The sequence below is a fragment of the Tyto alba genome, unplaced genomic scaffold (genome assembly GCF_018691265.1).
Source record: "Tyto alba isolate M040663 unplaced genomic scaffold, T.alba_DEE_v4.0 Super-Scaffold_7, whole genome shotgun sequence".
Lineage (NCBI taxonomy): Eukaryota > Metazoa > Chordata > Aves > Strigiformes > Tytonidae > Tyto > Tyto alba.
Genome location: NW_024881328.1, coordinates 29,431,885 through 29,452,275, shown reverse-complemented (window position 1 = coordinate 29,452,275; position 20,391 = coordinate 29,431,885). Strand labels below are relative to the sequence as shown.

General features: G+C 48.6%; 1 protein-coding gene across 1 annotated transcript in view; it reads right to left on the bottom strand.

Moving 5' to 3' along the window:
* Positions 1 to 20,391, bottom strand: part of NRP2 (neuropilin 2) — a 90,627-nt gene that overhangs the window by 64,658 nt on the left and 5,578 nt on the right. Inside the window, 1 exon segment of the mRNA XM_042784050.1 lies at positions 13,362 to 13,539. Within this exon segment, the coding sequence (XP_042639984.1) occupies positions 13,362 to 13,539 (178 nt within the window).

Sequence of the window (20,391 nt, the reverse complement as noted above, 5' to 3'; positions counted from 1 at the left end):
CTTACAAATATTGCTACATTTTTATTAAAGATTTTTAGTAGAAAGTGCTTTGCTGATGTTAAGAGAGCTTTTATGAACTAATTATAAAGCACTTCTAATGCCTGTATTACACATGCTTGCTTGCTTGCTTTTTCCTCCAGTCAAACCTCTCTGCTTCCCAGTCTTTCCTTTCTGTTTTCCCTAAGTCACTTTGCTGCTGGCTTTCCAAACAAGTCTACAAGGCACAATAAAGGCAAACAAGCCCCAGTTGCAGTGATTACGAGAAGACCTCCCTCCACCTTTTTCAGTCCTTTTCTGCTGTGAAATGGCTAATCTGGTCCCTGGCCATTCAGCTGTGCTCCTCACCGTGCCCTGAGGCCAGCCCAGATCTCCCAGGCGCCCACCCTGGCACTGGTGAGCTCCAGAAGCCCTGTGACCCACCTGTGGAGGAGCACCAGAAAGCCTCCACCATTCCTCTGGGTGCTCCTCTCCTGAGGCACACAGCTCAGCACAAAGCACAGTTTTGGGACTCCTACTGCTCCACAGATAATCAACAAACCTATTGCCCCTCAGCCCCAGGTCATAAGAGATGCTGAGTCCTTCCCCACTGAAACATGCTTCAAGGACATTACAGGGACATTGTCTTAGGATGGAGAGAAACACAAACAATAAATCATTTATATGTTCGCAGCCGTAATGTGAGTCCTCCCAAAACATAAACTTGTGCAAGCCTTGCTTGAAAGCCCAAGGAGGGCTGGCTCCCCAGACCAAGCTCTGACCTAGCTGGCACCTTTCTCAATCTCTTCCTAGAGCTATGATTTGAGGTAGGTGAGGGCTTGCACACAGCTAAGTCCAGTTTACAGTGCTTGCCAGGGCTGGAGAGAGTTGCAAGGCTCTAACCTGAACTTCCCCAATGTTTAATTTGGAGCTGTTATTTATAGGCATTTCCACAGGGCTCATGACTGCACCTGGCAAACAGTACTGATGGGATCCTCAAGAGACCCTGGGAGGTAGGAAGGCAGAGAGGAGCAGTGGCTGGCCCAAGGTCACACAGGAAGTTTGCAGCACAGCCAGGAATAGAAGCCAGCCTTGATTAGATAGATTATATTATATTGGAGGAGTCTGGCCTGGATAGACAGAGAGACAAATAGGTGCTGACTGCATGCCAACAGCCCCAAATTTGGGAATGCCCAGTGTTGACTTGAGCCTTCAAGACTCGTGGTATGCTTGAACCGTATGTCATGGTATCTTGAGTGCATCTGCTGAGAATAGGAAGAGAAACTGCAATTCTACTAAAATTCAGCAGGTGTTAATACTCTGCAGGTATCTGGGGGAAGGCATAGGGCACCTGCTAGCCTACAATGGCAGCTAGTAAATTCAATTGTTCCCTTTGAAAAGGTGGCATGTGGTTTGTTTCTCAGAAACTGTTATAAAAAGCATAAGGTTTTTTAAACATCCTGTAAGAAAAATCTGTTTCTTAGAAATTAAATAGCAGCTGCAGTATAGAGATGGTTAAGAAATGGTAAACCAGCAGCTTTGTGCTTGTTTTGCAATCAAGGAGCGGCTAGAATTAATGTCCATTACATGCTAGCCGGCTTAGTCAATTTTTCTGTGTCACCACCCATCTTCATGCTCTTTCTTATTTCACCTTTAAACCAAATCCTTATTTCATGGGTGGTCACGTTATGAAAGACAATAAAACTTTTCTGTGATGTTTGTACAATCTTGAGCCACTGCAGGATGTACCCTTCAAAGGTTAAATTGCTGCAGAACCTACCGGGGACTTTTAAAGGATATTTTTTTTATAGCCATGATAGCAGAGGCAAGCACCACTGCTGTCTGATGAAACAAGAGCAATGAAGTTTGATCTTAGCTGCCAGCTCTTAATCAGAGTAATTAATTATAAATACAGCAGATGAATTGGATTCTCTTTTGACTTGAACTGGGTTTACACATGTGTAAATCATCATTTTAAGGGTAATCACTCCTAATTCATCCTGGGGTGAGAGGAGAATCAGTCCTCATAGACACAGATCCTGATATAGATTTGTGCACAGACCTAAAAATCTTGTATCATATCTAGCTTTATCCAACTAAACATCCCCTGCTCTCAGTGGAAGCAGACTCCTCACACCCAGCTGCTTTGACAACAGAGGTAGTTTAAATCACTCTTGCTGACTGGACCTGGACTTTGGGTGGCTGAATGTCGGAGAGACAAATCTGGTCTCAGTCTGCAGCTTGTGGAGCCATTTTTGCCCATGCTGAGGCAAAAGATGCTCACAGAGCAGGCAGAGCTTGCCCTTGTTTCGCCCTGATGGAAATAACTACCCCTGGCAACAATAGAGAGAAGTAGGCTACCATTGCTCTGAATCTGAAGGGGTTTCACTGGATTCAGTGACTAAAATGACAAAAGTCTAATGGCAGCAGGGGGAGAGCCAGGCCCAGGGGAGCATAATTTCTTAGGATTTCTCAGAACTTTGGTTTGAATTTGTTGCATCCAGTTACATCTTGTGTAATCACAGTATTGTGGGATTTTGTAAACATTCCACTGTGCCTTGGATTATTTTCTTATCTCCCCAAAAATCTCACCAGAATTTCTGAGAAATGAGAAAAATCCAGTCATCCACTCAAAAAAAAAAAAAAAAAAAAAAAAAGAAATAAAAAAAGAGACAGAGAGGGAGAGAAAATAACCCTAACAGATTGGAAAACTTCTTCAAAAATGCCTTGAAGACAAAAAATGGAAACTACAAATAGCCTCTATTTATACTCCTTGGGTTGTTTTCACCCCCGTACAAGCAGCACTGATGGGAAGAGCCTTTCAGCAGTTACTGTTAACTTATGTGGCAAAAAAAAACCCCAAAAAATAAAAAAATAAGGTAGCCAAAATACATCTTGCAAAGGGAAGAATAAAACATAACTGCAAACTGCTCCTGTGGCAAGTTCTGATTCAGGAGGGAATTTCAGCTCCTAGCACGCTGCATGCTGCTGCCCCCCCTGAGACAGGAGAGCAAAGGCTCCCCTGCACTTTGCCGTTCATCCTCAGGCTGACTTCTTCAAGCTGTGTTGCCAGATCACTGCGGAAAGGCGCGTTGGAGTAGAGAAGTGCTCTCATCTGGGGCATGTCTGGAAAACCGTTCATTATATAAGAAAACAAGATGTGCTAATGTGCACTTTAGGGGTTTTCTGCAGGCTGTTGTTCAGGAGTTACGCATGGCTGTTTAATGTTATTTCTGTCTCCAAAACCATCTCTATAAATTCCTCACCCTTCTATCTTTAGCTACAGGGGTCTTTTGTTGCAAGATGTTTTTGGTATTCTTTTGGGGGGGAAAAATCATGGTGAAACCAGGAATAAAATATATAAAGCATGTTAAGAATTAGCCCCCTTTCCATGGCATTCTGCCTTCTGTTGCTGCTCTAAGGGAACTGAAGCAACTCACAACCCTTTCATACCCCAAAATGCAGGACACTTGAGAAACTGCATTTGCACTTTCCTCCTTCTGCCACAATCCATCTGTGGAAAAAATTAGACTTTGGTTTCTATGTCATTTTACTGTCACCACTCACAGGCACTTGATCACTAACAGAAAGAAAGAAAAAAAAATGTATATAATAAAAGATAACAACCATGAGAGGAAAATTTACTGCCAAAAAGCAGCAGAGCAAGCAGTACACAGAGGGCAAATGCTCGTTTTGCTTGATTTGCAGCGGGGGCAACAGGTGAACAGGCTCCCATCTCCTGATGGGATCCAGTGCCTGACAGCCCAGGCTATAGATGGAGACCAGCCTGGGCCAGGCTGGCCCTGGAGACTGGCTGGCAAGTGTTAACGAGGATTAGGGGATGCTCGGACGCTCTGCTGTGCCAGCCCTGTTCCCAGAGGAAAACACCCTCCACAGAGTCATCGTGAGCGATGTTCCATCACACCTTGCCAGCACAGTATCAGTCATGGCCTTAGACACAACATGCCCTGAAGAATGAAAGAACTGGTAATAACTGGGATCAGATGAGAGCTTTGCAGCTCGGCTTTCCACATATCACTTATTTGCACTGGCTTTTTTCAGCACAAAACCAAAACAAACACCTCATTAAGCACCAATTGTATAAAGGAGGTTGCAAGAACAGAGCCCTGACCAGCCCACCCTCACGCTCCTGGCTGGCTACAACCCTTGTTAATGAAGAATGGTCACCCCAGGACCAGCCCACCACAGGACAGCTTTCTGACCCTGCTGTTTCTCAGACACATTCTGTTCACAGCCCAGCTCCTGTGTTAGCTGATGCACAAGTAGGCAAAACTTTGTTGCCAAGGCTGGCCGGCAGCCTCTGCTATTTGGGCACTTCCACAACATCCCGACTGTGCCAGCTTGTAGTAAGAGCGGTTTCTGGGGCAAACAGCACACCAAACCTGCCTGATCCCACCCTGCATGCTGTGTAGGTAGCACAGCATCTCTTACCCCGTTGTTCCATGAAAATAAGGGCACTTGCAGCTCAACAGCCATCTGAAACAAGACTTGTTGAATTTCTGAGCACACCCAGTCAATGCCTGGATGAGGGCAAGTGCTCTGCCACGCACACATCACACCTTGCTGTGCGTTCACAGCAGCAGTGGCCTCCCACCCGGGTCTCTGGGGCATCAGTATCTATCTGAGGGTGTGGGAGGAATTAGCCACTTGCAGGGGCTGGTTGGTATCCCTGAGGTGAGTTCAGCCCTGCTGGGACAGCAGGTTGGAGAGGCAGTCACACCGAGGCAGAGACGAGGGGCTGCTGCATGAAGCTGGTTGGTAACTTTTCTCTTTAATGCACTCTGGGAACAGGGGGATGGGAGCATCCCTGTTTCTCCCACAAACAAGGCCCCCGCCACTGCTTTGTTCAGGAAGATTTTCTTTGAAGCAACTCTTTGTGTCACCCTCTCACTCAGCTCGGCGGTGCATCTGCTTTGTCCTGCCAGCTCAGCCATGGAGTGTTTACAAGTCTCCCTCACCCTTCCAGGCTGTGGTTCAGCTCCATTGACACTGAAGGCAACAGGCTCCTCTCTCGGCGTGTGATGAATCAATTACTTCCTCTGACACTCTATTACTATAGCCCTTACATCTCCAGATTGCAGATGAAAAGACAGGCTGAGAAGGGGGACAGGGAAGGGGAGAGGTCTCCCGAGGTCTCCTTCAATTGAGTTGTTGGACATCTGAAGAAATCCCCATCTGCCATACTTAAAGACACAGAGAGATGTTTACTCCTGAACAGCAGAAAAATCAGAGGGTTTTCACAAAAGAAAACCTAAGAAATCAAATGGGTCAAAAAACTTCAACAAGATGCAGTGAACATAGATCAATGGTGAGTCAGACCCCTCTGCTGATGGAGATTCCAGACCTTGTTCCCGTCCATGATGATCAGCCAAACATCAGCATTACCGAAGGCACAACATGCGAAAGCCAGGCATTACACCTTCCCTTTTCACTGCAAAACAACAATGTAAATGAAACCTCACACCAACACCCACAAAAGAGGAAGGAAGCTGAGCACATGCCTCAGACTCTCGTGCTGCCGGCGGTCTTACTCCTTGTTGGGCATCCGTCAACAACCCCAGCTCCAAGGGTTCCCTGGAGGTTTCTAATACGCTGAGCGCTTCCCATGAAAACACCCTGCACGCGACACAGCCTCGGCAGGCATGGGGCTGAGCACAGGGGCTCTCCCGCCGGCGAGTGCTGCCTCGCTCAACAAAGGGGGACCCCACCTCAAAAATAGGGGCATGCCCTTCCTCACACCGACCACAATGTCTTCTGTACCTCTACAAGAAGTGACATTTGGGGCAGCCACAGCACACACACAGAGCAGCTGCCCTGCCAGTTTCTGTGCCATGTGTAACAGGACTATGTCTCTGGCATAGGATTTCTGCAATCAGACCCCACTGCTTCAGGCTCTGCTTCTAGCAATTTATTAAACAGTAATATCTCTATGTCTGACCCAGTGCTGCTTTAAAACCACCACCATATGACTGGACTGTGACTGCTCCACAACGCTGTACATAAATCTCAAGAATCCCTTGGGATTCAGGGCGGGGGGGGAGGGGTGGTGGGGGGAAACCAACCAAAAAAAACCCCGGGTTACTCACTGATTCTAATGATCTACTAGCTAAACCAGCATAAGGAAAGCTTTCTATGGTGTGTTTGAACTGATATATCAAAGACAGTTGCTTAAAACATCCTAGCTGTGATTAGTGGACCATGACTGCTATTAACTTATAAGGAATTCCAGGATCACCAGACTGTGGTTTGCAACATATTATTACATTGCCATTCAACAGTGGTGTGCAGCCGCTTGATTTAAAGAAAACGGAGAACTAGTCTCAGACTAAAAACTAACCTCCCCCAATTCTTTCAAATAAGCTCTGTGCTGAGCTCTGGCCAAAAGCAACCAGAAATTTCTTCTGTTTTCAGTCTGCTCTTTGCAGTCTGTTCTTTTTATTTTGCATTCATATTTAATTGCAGAATTCACACCCGGCCAGAAAAGGCTGGGAACAAATCAGTCATCATCTGCAGTGCTCTGACCTGCTCCTGTGTGATGCTGCTACGCAGCAGCCTTTGGAGGGGAGTGTGCAATGCACTGTTGCTATCTAGACTGGTTTTTATGCCTGCAGATGCCCAGGCCTTCTCTCCTTTATAAGGCAGGGAATTTAAAGTGATTTGCCAAAGCAGGAACAGTAAATCGATAGCAGGGAAGGGGAAGAACCCAAATCTCACAACTCTCAGACCCGATATTGCTGGCGAGTCTGCCACTCCTCTGTTACAGCCTGACAATAGGCATGATATCCATTAAAAAGGCTGCATGAAGCTAAGGCAAACAGTTGCTCATTAAAAGCCCAAACCAGTTCCTATGGAAATCAAGGTAAAACCTCCTGCTGCCTTTATTGGGTTTTGCGTCTGGTCCTCAGCAAAAAAAAGTATAGCTTTTTTAATGTCATTCTGGCACTCTCCTTACATTCACTAAACCTTCCACCTCCAGCATCCAGACAGCAAAGGCGTGACATGGAAAAGCACCGGTAACCCCACTGCGATGCAAAAAAAGTGACCGAGACTCATATTCCCACAGACATTTAGGCTCCTGAGACCCACCTGTTTGGGATGAGCCTCTGTGAATAGTGTCATCTAGTGTCAACCACTCAGCCAGAGCACTGTTGCAAAGACAGCCAAAGGCCTTGGGCTCTTTGCTGAGAGCACGAGCATCTCAGCACTAGGGTTATCACCGGGCCGTTTCAGTGGGGTTGCTCTATTCCTGTCCTATGGCATCTGCGCTAAGCGGGGTCAGGAAAGACGCAAGAGGCTTAGAGCTGGAGTGTGGCTTGAACTGCACACTCACAAAAGGCACACATTTCTGACACTTTTAGCTGGATCCTGAACCCAGTTAGCAAAGAGTCACCGCAGCCAGCCCTGTGCTTGCTCAGTTGCTGTGCTGAACGTTCCTTCCCTCGCCGGCCAGAGAGACCGAGTACACCACCACCACCTCCTCCTCCTCCTCCTCCTCCTCCTCCTCCTCCTCCTCCTCCTCGCTAGCAGGAAGGTGGGAGAGAGGTCTCTATCTCTAATGCTATTGTTCCCAGTGTCACCATCTGGCCCTCAATTTGTCATTACGCCAACAGGAAACAAGGTGCAAAACCAGATCTGACTCCTACGCACCGGATGACGGTGAGCTGGTGGGACATAGAAGACCCCACGAGAGTGCCTTTGGGGCCATCACCTCCTGCAGAGCCTGGACTTGGTCTCTCCCTCTGAGGAGAGGCTCTGGGACATGGGGAAGCACAGCCGCTGAGCAAGCAGAGCTCTCACAGCTCTGCAGATGGGCAGCAAAGAAAAGAGATGTGAAGAACCTTGAGCTGTTAACTCATGCGCTGGTCTAATGCTGTCACAGCTAACTCATTCATTGATGTTTCATTTTGGAAAATGACCAGGGCTTGATGGAAATTGTTAACCATACAGCGGATGCTAGATGGAGTTAAAAAACAGCAGAAGTTCATTTGAAGACAAGTTGAGCTGCAGCGTCATGTTACCCAGACTGAATTATTTCCTGTATGTTATAAATGTTGCTTCTGGCTAACCATGCCACAAATGTATGAGCAAGCAAATGCCTTCCTTAACATCTCATCTTTGACTTCCCCTCTCTGCAAAATTAAAGCTCAACTTCCCCAGTGTTGCAGGAGATGCAGTCACTTCCCCTTGCATCCCAGTGAGGAACCGCCCCCCCCAACCCCCGGCGTTCTGTAGTGCTTCAAATGTATTGCTCCTCTCAAAGCATCTTCCCAATCTCAAGATGAACTGTATTGTTTCTAAAATGTTTACTAACAAGATAATTATGCATACTTTTCAAAGCATTTACTAATTAGCTGTCCATAATTGCTGCCTTATCTACTCATAACCTTTGCTGATGGAAAGATGGCTTCTTGCAATATTAAGCTCTTGTTTGCAGGAGATGGTCAAGAGAGCCATGCTGAATACTGCAGCCACCAGCTGCCTGCCTGTCTGTGGGCACTGGGGCTGGCTGCAGCTCCCCTTGCTGCCTGAGCAAGGGACTTGGGCCAGCGTCTCTGCTGCTCTCTAGGAAGGATGCAGAGCTGTTTTGTTCCAGTGCCCAGCTTCCTGGAAGCACAGGAGATGGCCATGCTGCCATAGGAAGCCTTCACTGGCTAGCTGAGCCCACGTGCCTCACCCTTTGTACTGTGGCCTGGGAACACCAGCCTGTTACTGCCAGTGTCCCTTGGCAGGCAGTGCTCCACGAGATGGGCTCTGGGAGCGTGCTGTCTTCCCTTGCCAAATCTTGGTCACCTCTGCCCTTCAGGCTGGGAGCAGGGGCATCTCCTGCCATGCCTGCCCATATCCAGCATACACCAGGATGCTGAACTCGGTTCAACTCTCTTCACATTACCGTGGCACTTAAGGTCACAGTGACAACTGCATAAATTTCCTCATTACGGGGTGGTCCCAGTTCCCGTTTTTGGAAACTGTCAGGGTTTGACATGGGGGGCCAAAGTCAGGAGGAAGAACCTGACTGTGCAGCTTCAGGCTGTCTCCAATTTGCCAGCTCCTGCCTGGTTTTGGAGACCCGGGCCCCTGTCTCCAGAAACCTTTACCAGCATTTGGCATATGCCACCAGAGGGGGCTGCGAGCCACAGCAGCAGTCCCCCAAATCCTGCCCAGGCAGGGATACCACCGATCACAAGCCAGTTGCAGCATGTGTTGGAAAGAGCTACAGTAAAAACCCATTGGCATGGTCTGATTATGAGTTACGCTTTTTTAAAAAACAACATTCCTCTGGTGCAGATATTATGACTCAGCTGAAAGGTCTTCTGCTTGCAGATGGAGCACAAGCCTGTCCTCTGCATTCTAGAGGGAGCGTGCCAGTGCCGTGAGTGTACCGCAGTGTCCCGGCACTCAACGACGGCTCTGCCCAGCCCAATCCTCTGGCAGAGTCAGCCAAGAGTGGCTGGGGATGGCAGAGTCTGTAGCCAGTCTCAGGAGGGAGCTTTTAATGGTCCAAAGGGAAGACCAGCAGTAGGAGGGAGGCACAAATGGAAAAAGTGATTGGTTACAAATGCAGTGATTCACTCAGAGCTGAGGTTTCTGACTTGGATTTTCCAAGCAAGCAATGCAAATAAAACAGCAAAACGGCAATTAGGAAGGAGCGGGCAGCTCGGCTACGTGACTGAACAAACTTGGGGACAGCCATCCCTGTTGCACACCTATTGCAAATGGTTCGTGTAGCTCCTAGGATCACAAATAAACCCTGGCATGCACAAGGCTGTCCAGCTCCTGCCATGCCATGAGGGGAGTGGAAACATTTCACCACTGCAGCAGCAATGTGCTCTTTTCCACTGGATGCCACTTCCCTGTTCAGAGAGCAGATACCAATGGCGTGGGGCCGCAGTGCCTGAGCAACAGCTGCACTCTCAGCACAGAGAGGAAGAAATGGCGAGCAGACAGGCTATTACAATTATTTCCAAATAGTTTGGCAGGTCTTTTATCAGAGCATCAAACTTCCCTTTTGGCTCTGCCATTTCTAGTGTGGCCCCACAGCTGCAGGACAGCGTGAGCAACGGCCTGGGTCCCAAACTCCCTGTCACAGCGTGCCCACCCTCCAGCTGGCACACCAGAGCCACAACAGCAGGAGGAGGCCAATTCATGTAACCTGAAATGCCTTCCCAAAGTAAAGTGCTTCCTCGGAGGATGGATAAGGGAGGGAGGGTGGGAGAGGGGGGGATATATGTTCTGGGGCTTCAATTACACTAAATCACTCCTTTCATGTTGTTGGTGGTGGAGGTGCAGTTACTACTTAAAGCAGCTGGACACAGCTAAAGAATAAAAGCCCAGATGTGCCTCCAGAAAAACAATAGCAACAACCAGCATGGAGCAGCTGCCCCTGGCTGCCACCTCTGGGCACCCGTCCCTGGCTGATGCTCCCGCCCTCCAGGCAGGGAGGGCCGGCGGCTGCCCAGGCTGCTCTCAGCAAGCAGCTCTGGCGTCCGGGCAGCACCAGGTACACAGACCCTTTCCGGCCAGCTGCCTGGCGAGGGGAAATCACTGACCTTTCCACAAATGTCCCCAGGGTGCCAGGCACTGTACAAAACACAGGAGGAAATGCCTCCCGTCCCAAAGGGAAATCTAAAGCAGATACAAGGAAGGCCAGAAAGGACACAGTGAAACTAAAAAGACTTTTGCAGATATTTTTGTAGGCCTTAGAGTGGGTTTGAGGAATGTAAATGTTATGTTTTATGAGGGAGAAACTTTAGCCTAATAAGGTAAAATGAAGTGTGGAAGGAAGAAGCAACAGAGGCAGGGGTTACGGTGTTTACCTCTGGCAGCTGGAAGCACAGACCAGACCGGCTCCCACTCCAATAGCTGCCAGGTAGCAACACCAGAGTAGGAGGAACCTTCTCTGCCCTGAGACAGAGTGCCACGATGGGGTTCATCAGCCTGTCACCCTTGTGTGAACGTGCTCTATATTAATGATCACATGTCAAAAGAAGGGCTCTGCTCTGAGACCGCTTCTTTGATGCTGAACTCCTGTTCCTGTTAAGGTTCCCACCTGCAGCTGCAATGAGGCCTTTGCTTCTTCATAAAATAGCCTCTGACTTGGATGAGATTTATTACCAGATGGTCACCTATTAGTACTGCTTAATGCTCAAGCATTACACAATGTTAATACTTGTCTCCTTCTGGTAGGTCACTTCAAAAAAAATTTAAAACCTCCCTCCTATCAATTTCTTTCAGGTAGTTTATCATGCACTGTTTTCATTTGTTTTGTTATGCTTTCTATCAAGCACTGTCCATGAAGTTCTTTCAAACCCATTCCTTTGCAGTGCTGGCTCTGGGGAGCAGGCACCCAAAGTCAGCTTGGCTCCCAGCTCACACCTGTGGCCAGCAGAAGCCCAAGTGTGCTTTGTATGAACCCTGTTTCACCTGCACACAAGTGGCAGCTGAGGGGATAGAGGTGCAGGCAAACTTCACTTTCAGGAGAGGTTTGATGTTCGTTTCCAGAGAACAATGTTGCTGCAGGAGCTGAACTGAATCAGAGACCCAGAGAAACCCTCCACCACTCATGTCCCACATAGGGGGACCAAAACCCTCCAACTCAAATCTTTCTGCTTTAACTGAAGGCTCCCTCATGGAAGTACACACAGAAAGGGCGAGACCACGTAGCAGCCACTCAGATCCTCAACAGTAGAACAGAAAGCAGCAAAGGGACATCTCCAGCATCCAGGCAGCCCCTCCAGCGCACAACACCTACAGCTTGGGACCAGACCCTGCTCTCTCACAGGCAGCAAAACATGGCAAAAGTTGCCCAAGGTCCTCAGAGCTAAAATTGACAACTTCCTACATGTGGAGGAAAAGCCAGGTGCCCGTGGGGGTTCTTGGCTCTCTGACCAGCCTGGCTTTGCTTGCCTGAGACCTTGGAGAGGCAGAAGCTGGAGTTCCTCCTGCCCAGCTCAACACCTGCCCTGCACACAACATTGCCCTGCCTGATACATATCACATACTTTGTAGACTACAAATACAGGCCTATAAAGCTTTTATTACTGTGAATTTGGGGCAACTGCATTGGCAACTGCATTAGCTAGGAGAAGGCTATACAGTTCAGCCTGTGCAAGCAATAATAAAATATGATAGCAACCATCATTCTCGCACATACTGCCGAGGCCTTGTTGTGTTCATCTATGCCTACATTAAGCCCTTTATCCTCTCCCCTCTCTAAATACATGCCTGATCCTGCAAAGTGCTAAATGCCTTGCACAAACAGTGACTTCAGGCAGAGCCCATGGTGCTCAAAGCCTTATTAGCCTAGGCTTTATCTGTAGGGGGTGATGGGGTCCCCAATTACATCAATCAGCACACCTTCATTAGAGTTAGAGGAGCTACACTGATTTATGGTAGCTGAGAATCCAGCTCTACACTTCATAACCTTCAGTACATCATCAAACCCATGCTGAATTCTTTGTTCTCCACAGGACTGATTCTCCAGCCCCATAAATGCTTCCCCTGTCCCTCTGTCCTTTTTGCAAACAGAGTTCCCCTCTCCATATATAACCCCCTTTTAATCAACAGGACCAGCATGTCTGGCAAGGCTGCTGTGTCAGGCCCATTTTAGGAGATCCCAAGCTCTTTCACAGTTCAGGCACCCCTGTAGCTGGCTGTGGATTCCAGATTAAACACACAGGTTTATATGTCTGCTGAGACCATGTTATTAACTCAGCCTTTTATGGTGCCCTTTGATGCCATTAATTATTCTTTACTAGTTGTTAATTGTTTTTCCTGGACATCTCGTTTCCAAGTCCCTTCTTAAAAGAAAAGAGACAAAAAAGCAAATAAAATCAAACCCCAGTTTACCAAACACAGCAGAATAAGCACTGTGGAAAGTCAGATTGAGCCCAAACAGCTCAGACTCCCCAGGCCCCAGCCTCACATGGCCTGAGCCTGAGTCTCCAGCCCTAGGGCTCTCTATGCCATGCCTCTGCCCAGCTATATGCCAGGAAATTGCTCTGCTCTCCCAGCACAGTTTAAAAGGACAGTGAGGCCACTTCAACACTGAGAAAAACAAGCTGCCTTTTAAACAAAGCCAAATTTAGGTTGAAAGCCAGTTAGCTTTTGTTTTCAGGTGATACCAGGCTGAGTTAAGAACCACCAGTTCAATGCAGAGTAGGCTCATCCTATGTGTCCAAAGTAGCATCTTATAACCACCCAGTCAGTAGAGGCACACTTGCCCCTGAAAGGCAACGAGATACAGCGCTATGGGGGCTCAGGACGAAGCTTGTTTTCACACACAAGGAAGCATGAGGCCCGTACAGCTAAGCAAAAGCAGGAAGAGGAGGTGACAATGTACTAGAGAGGAAGAGGAAGGCTCTTACTTGCAGTCATGCTTTTCGATTTCAAAGTGAGGGTTGAAGTTGAGGATAATCTTCTGGTTGGATTCAGGGGCGTAGATGACCCACTCGCAGTTCTGGTGGGAGGGGTAGTCATTGGGGTACCCCGGGGAGGTGATGTACCCGGCATCCTTGGAGTTCAGGCGGCCCCCACACGGCTGAGCTGCAGAGACACAGAAGGGAACAAGGCATTGAAATGGGCCCTGGGCACTGGTTGCGCACAGCCAGCCCCTCCGGACCACTGCTAGAGGTGGTCTGATAAAGGCCATTCTCCAGGCTGTTGACATCCGTTTGGTACTCTAATATTTCATATTAATCTCCGTGTGAGGGCAATTATTCTACACAGCAAACATACTCCTTTTTCCCTCTACCTCCTGCCACACTTAAATACCACATTTCACACAGACCAGAAAAGAGAAATAAATGCTCTTGCCAAGGCAATTACAGAACCATAAAGTAAGAGACAGATTGATATCAGATCATCTGGAGCTGCCTCGTTTTATCCCTTCTTTTGCCTCCTTTGCAAGCTGCTCTGTGGCAGTCTCCCACAGCTGCCTCGGGAGACACCAAAATTTGGATGCTACAAATTCAATGCAGCTGCATGAGTGCAGGGGGCTTTGAGGTTCCCGAGGAAGAAAACTGAGTCATGGTGCCCAGGCCCACCTGTGTGGCCAATGGCAGAACTGAGGACAGTGTCCAGCCCTCCTGGCCCTGGCCTGCAGCCCCACGATTGCCCTTCTCCACTTGCTGTGCTCTCTCCCTTCCCCAAACCTACCTGCCCCCATGACCCCATTTTGGCAGATTGGTCTCCCACCTCCCCGTAACCTTTCAGGCTAACCCAGCCATCGCTATTGCAGACTCAGATAAGCAGCAGTGGCGGTTTTGTGGGGCTAGCCCACAAATGACTGGCAACAGCTTCATGGTGAGCGGAGGAAGCACTCTCAGCTTTGGGTTAGAACAGGCCCTAGAGGGTGATTTCATCTTCAAAAAACACATTTAATCTCATGAACACTGCAAATCAAATTTATTACTGCATTACTTACTGGGAGGAAAATCTGCATCACAGGGTCAATTGATAACTCACTACAAATCCCAACAAAGTCCCTTTCTTCACAAAGCCCATACTGCGTGCCTCTTGCTGCCCCTCCACCACCATGGCCCCACAGGCTGCCACAGCTGTCCCCAGAAGACAGCATTGCCTCTTCGCACCCAGCGAAACGGGAAAAAAAACCCGCAAAATGGGCAAAACCCAGCAAAACCCCAAGCCCCTCCACAGGGCAGGCTGGCAGACACACAGGGTGACCCCAGTCCCGGTGTTGCAGAAAGGCTTTCCCCTCTCTGATGATAAGCAAAGGACTACCACATGGCACCCAAACCCTTGTGGGTTGTCCCCACTGCGAGGCTGTCCCAACAGCCTCCCCACAGCCCTGGTGGGTTCCAGTCCCATAGGAGGATGTGCATGGACATTCCTGGGACCCACATGCGTACACCCTGCGATGGGGCCTGAGGCACATCCCATGCTCCCGGGGGAGCAGAGGCACAGGAGGAGCATCACCCTCAGTGTAGGAGAGTAACAACACATCCCACACCCCATCGGCTCGGTGGGCAGAGGGACTCTGTGGGGCTCCCCGCTGCCCCGGCCCCGAGGGCTGTTCCTGTCCCTCCTGCAGCAGCACCCACTGCAAAGCCCTGGGACTGCCCGGGAGAAGCAAAGCAGCGCAGACTCGCGTGGGCTCAACCCCACGCTGCAGGTCTGGCTCTGTCCCTCTGCCATGGGGTCCGTCAGGCCTCAGGAGTGTCCCCTGACAGGCTGTCACGAGTCTGCCCACTCTCGGTGGGGACATCCCAGCCCGCCTTCAAACTGCCCTCTTGCCAGAGCCAACGTGAGCAGCGGGAGTGAGGCAGGACCCCTCGGCGGTAATGCTTCCTGGGAAAAAAGCACTTTGAATAAACAACCTGCTGCCTGCACACTGCCTGTACGCTGCCTGCAGAAAACGCATGTTCCCTGTGCAGGAACAAGGGCAGCAGGAGGGCCCTTCGCGGGGGAGCGAGGCTTCTTTTGCCATAAAAAAGAATTGTCTCAGTTTCCCCCATGTTTTTCATGCCCTCTAACACATTCATTCTTCAAAATAACTTTCTTCTCACACACCCAAAGGCAGCTCTGCAGCCTTGCCTTTTTTCTTAAAATAATCCTGTAAGTATCCTGAAAAATACGAGGGGAAAAATCGCAACACTGCCACGGAAGAGCTGAGAATACCAAAAAACATCTGGTTTTGTTCCACAGGAGAGAGCTTGCTCAACACACAAAACATTTACAAACCTACGTTCTTGCACAAATCTCTTCTCTCAGCAAGACATATTTGCCCACACACGTGTCTATGTGGGTTTGGGGGGAGAGAGAGAAAGAGAGACATTCACGTGGAAGGAAGAAATTCATGGACTTGTTGACATCAATGTACAAATAGACGTGTAATTCACACTTCACTCATGTACGCACTTTCACACCTTCTCATAAAAATCCACACCTCGTTTGCACACATGTCCACCCCCTCCAGCAAAGAGAAATATTCAAGCTGCAGATTATTTTTCTTGGAAAGGGCAAAGTCTCGAAGCAATGAAAATACAGTCAATCCTTCCACACCTCATCATCCCGTCCCCGTCTCTCCAGCTTTCACACACATGCTACCCGCTAGGCTGATACCACCAACATCACCCACCACTCAGAAGCTGCTAGCCCCTTACTCGCACTGGATACTATGAATACTCTGGGAGCCGTTGCAACTCAACCAGTTGGAGGGGAACTGCAATGTGAACAGGGGTGTCAGGCTCCCGCTTGCTCCGGCTCTTCCCTGACAAATGGAAATCAGCAGCAGAAACTCAGGTTTACCCTGATCTTAAAACTTTTCCTTTGCCCTGTGAGACCACCACAGGTCAGCAAGACCAAGCTAAGGAAGTCCCTGGGCTTGATCCTAATTTCAGATCAGCTTGGTGCCCAAGTTAAACAGCTGGTGCTGGTGAGGACAGTCTGAGAAAGAGGGGCCGGAGCCCAGCTCTCTGTAGCAAAAGGGGAGAAGCAGGTGAAACCACTGAGCAGGCAGGAGCACCAGCCACATCCCTCAGGTGTTCAGATAGCACTAGGAAAATTTCACCATCCTTCTGCAGCTGGGAAAGTCTTCCACCTGCAGAAAAGCTTCTCTGTGTGTCTCAGAGGAACAGATTTTGCCCTCTTGTTCATGCCTCCCCAAGAAGGTCCAGCAAAATGAGGGGGGCTACTTCAGTACAGTGCTGCCTTGTCCATGCATGGCACCAGGCCACATGGTGGGCAATAGCATACCAGGGAAAACAGGGCTTCTTAGAGTTATCTGAAGAGACAAAATAATACATTTGAAATTGTTCTGTTGGGTTTTTTCTCTTTTGATTCACTGATATTTAGCAGATAAACACTTGCAACAAAAAAAATCCATCACTGCGCCCACTGACGGGCAAAGGGTTTGCGGCAGCAGACACGGCAACCACTAGCTTTCTGCATCAAATCGGGCCTGTTTCCTACACAGTAGAGGGTTGAGCTTCTGCATAAATATGTCTTTTCAAACTGATGCATTGAATCCACACAAAAATAAAGCAAAAAAGAAAAAAGGTGAGTGGCATGGCTATTGCCCAGGCTGTATGCTTTGGAAGCAAGACATGCTCCACAGCTAATGGGCTCTGGCAGCTTTTGCCACCCCTGAATTCACTTAATAAAATTAAAATTAAATTCTGAAGTATAAGCCAAGTCTGCCAGGTGTGTGGGACATCCCGTTGCTCAGTAAGCAAAATGCAGACATTGAAAGCAAACTGCTAGAGCTCCTGCCAGACCACATGGTGCAGGGGCCAGTGGAGCTCTGTGCCGACAGTGAGGCCACAGGAGAGCAGCCGGGCTCCTCAGCGGAGGCTACAAAGGTCGGCACCCCCAGGCAGTGTCAGAGCAGGCTGTGTTCAGGATAGGAAATCCCTAGATCCCCCTCTTTGTTAAGGTTCACCACACGACTTACATTATCACAGCAACCCTCTCCTTGCAGGAGAACTACAGCAGAGGACAACCACCAAGCCATAGGGATGGGAAAGAAAGACCTGAAGAAGCTCACAAGGGAAGACTCCTGCAAATGCCACATCATACAGTGGGCAACTCCAAAGTTTCCCACGGAGATGGGTATCAGCAGCTGAGCTCTTCACCCTTTGTGAGGGGCAGACCCCTCTTTCCCTGCTCGGACCTGCTGAAGACATCCAGGCTGATGAAGTTTCCCCCTGCCTCCCCCAGGCTTCAACTAGCAATCATCACTCAGGGGACCCAAAAATAACAGCCAGACCCCAGGAACCTCCACCCACGCTTGGGGTTTTTCAGCTCTGCAGCTCATCAGCACACACTGAAACCTTAGGCCAGAAGCAGAACGTTCTCCTACTTGAATTTCCTGCCGATTAAACCCCTCTGGATTTCCCTCACCCCAGGAGAGCAGGGCTCACTGTTATTGTTGGACCTTCAACACAGAAACTAAAGCCAACTCTGCCTGTAACAAAAATAATCATCACCAGAGAGGCCAGTTTCACAACAAACACACACACTACAGCCTCTCAGAGCTTGTAGCATCCAGCAGAAAACTATCACGTGCTTTGATCTAGTGGGTTCAGTTTACTTTGGGGATGTAATTCAGGGCTGCGCACAACATTCAAGGCGTTCTTGTTGCCTTAGAAGCAAGCAGCAGCATTGCTGTTTGTGCTGCTCAGAAAGAACAGCCTTCAAGGCCCGCAAGGGAGCAAGAGAGATCCTGGGAGTTCCACAGCAGAGGGATGCAATGCCTAGTCTTGTCACTTATTTCTCCTCCTCTCATGAGGCCCACACAGCCCAGCTCCACACCCTCACGTCCAACCACTGCAGAAGATTTCTACATCCTGGAATTCAGCTCTGAGCAGAGATTTGCCCTGCCCACCCTCTGACAGTGCAGCAAAATATGGGTCCTAGCACACAGAGCCTACTGCTCTCAGAGCTGCTGAACTTGATGTAAGGCCTTGTGCAGCAGACCCTGAATTTCAGTCCCGTTAGAGTCAAACAGCTCTTCAAGAAGCAAGGTCCATGTGCGTCTAAGCACTTTGCTGAATCCTGGTATGGAGGGGACAAACAGATCTCCTCTGCCAAAGATTCATTATCATTAATATTCATGCTACCTCATTCCCCCAGCTCTGGGGAGTCTAAGCATGGCTAACGTGACAAGGGCTCTTACCCCACACCATACAGCACAACTTTCGCAGCAGGCAGGCACACAAATGCGAACTCTTGGATTTAAATGATACAGCTTAGCCATTGGCCAAGGAGAGAGACACAGTGCAAAGGAAGCCAAAAAGATTATGTGTTTTATCCCCAGTAGCATAGATCATTTTAGCAGAAGTGTGTTTGCTTTGGATTGCAAGATAAAGCTTCAAAGGTTTCCTGAACAAATTAATGGACAAACACACCCAAACAATACAAAGCACTTAAACGCACATCATCCCAGAGCAGTACCCACATCCATGTCTTGGGATTTCACACAACCAGGGAAAGTCCCCTGAACATTTCATCAAGTGCCTGTACCAGTTTAAGTAAAATTTCAATTAAAAATAGAGGCACAGCAAAGCAGAATGTAAAGACTGCTTTTGTGATCTGAACTACGATTTTGATTCAAAGTGTCTCAAGCCTGTCACGAGACAGGCTCATAAAAACGCTGTCTGGGCTCAAGCAAGAAAGGAACGCGCCAATCCATCAGTTGAGGAATGCAGCTGTTTGACCACTTCCTAAGGCAACTGGGAGGGATGCAATATATTCACTTTATAGCGCTGGACAGCAGTGAGAGGGGAACGCCGGAAAGCTCAGCAAATGGAACATTTTAGCTGTGAGCCTTTGCAAAAAGAGATCATTTTAAATTATTTTTAAATAAGAAGGGAGTGTTGGAGGGAGGAAGAGGGTTAAGGAGATTTGGAGATTTCTGATACCTGTGCTTTCTTTGCCATGTTAATCCACAGAAGAATTAAGTGCAAGCCTGAAATAGAGACCTACTCAAGCTTCACTGTGGAAAATGAGAGGGTCAAATCCTGCATGCAAATCCAGCTAATTTGCTTTGAAATCACTGGAGTTCAGCTTATTTCCACCACCGTGGTTCTGGATAGCTGCCTTCCAGGGGCTGGCATCGCTTTGTACCACTTGAGTCAGTGGCAACCTGGACTTTTAGATGTTGCCGCTTTGGGGTTTTGGTGGTTCTGCCCACCCTGCTCAAAACCTTGTATCTTTGACAAGCTTTTATATCCTGGTTTTACATGGTACCATCTCCGCTAACTGTTAATTTGTCATCTTATATCACAGACAAATGCAATTCCAACTGGGCAACCCGCTTAATAGTGTTAGCCTTTATATAGATATGTGTGCACACATTTCTCCCATCTTGTCTGCGAATGTAATCGGTGGGTCTGGAATTACAACTCCTGGCTACTCCGGTAATCATTTGGGAGAGTGAGTGAGTGCATATGCAAGGGAGGGGGATAATTGCATATTGAACTTGCAGGAATCATGCCTGTTTATCCTGCCTCTGTTAGGTTCCCAAAGGTTTGAAGTCTCATGGAAACACACTGCCATCTCCCAGGAACAGGTGGCAGCTTCAGGAGACCTTCAAGCTGCAGACTGGGCAGTTTCTGAGGAAATCTTGCTGGTACCGCAGGCAGGGAAACAGAGACTCAGGGCAGCCTGAAGGCTCAGAGCAGAGGCAGAAATAAAGGAGAGGCTTCCTGCATGGTAGCCTGACACCTTACCTATAGGCTACACTAGGAAATAATGTGAGGATGAAACAATTTGCTGAGCCACCCCTGTGAATGCTATCAATAACAGGGTGGTTTGAGGGCCACACATTGAAAAAAAAAGAGAGGATTCACCTAGGATTCCTCTCTAAAGAGCTTCAGGCTTCATGAAAGGTGTTCAGTGCCTCTGAAATACTAATTAGTATTGTTACTGTGACAA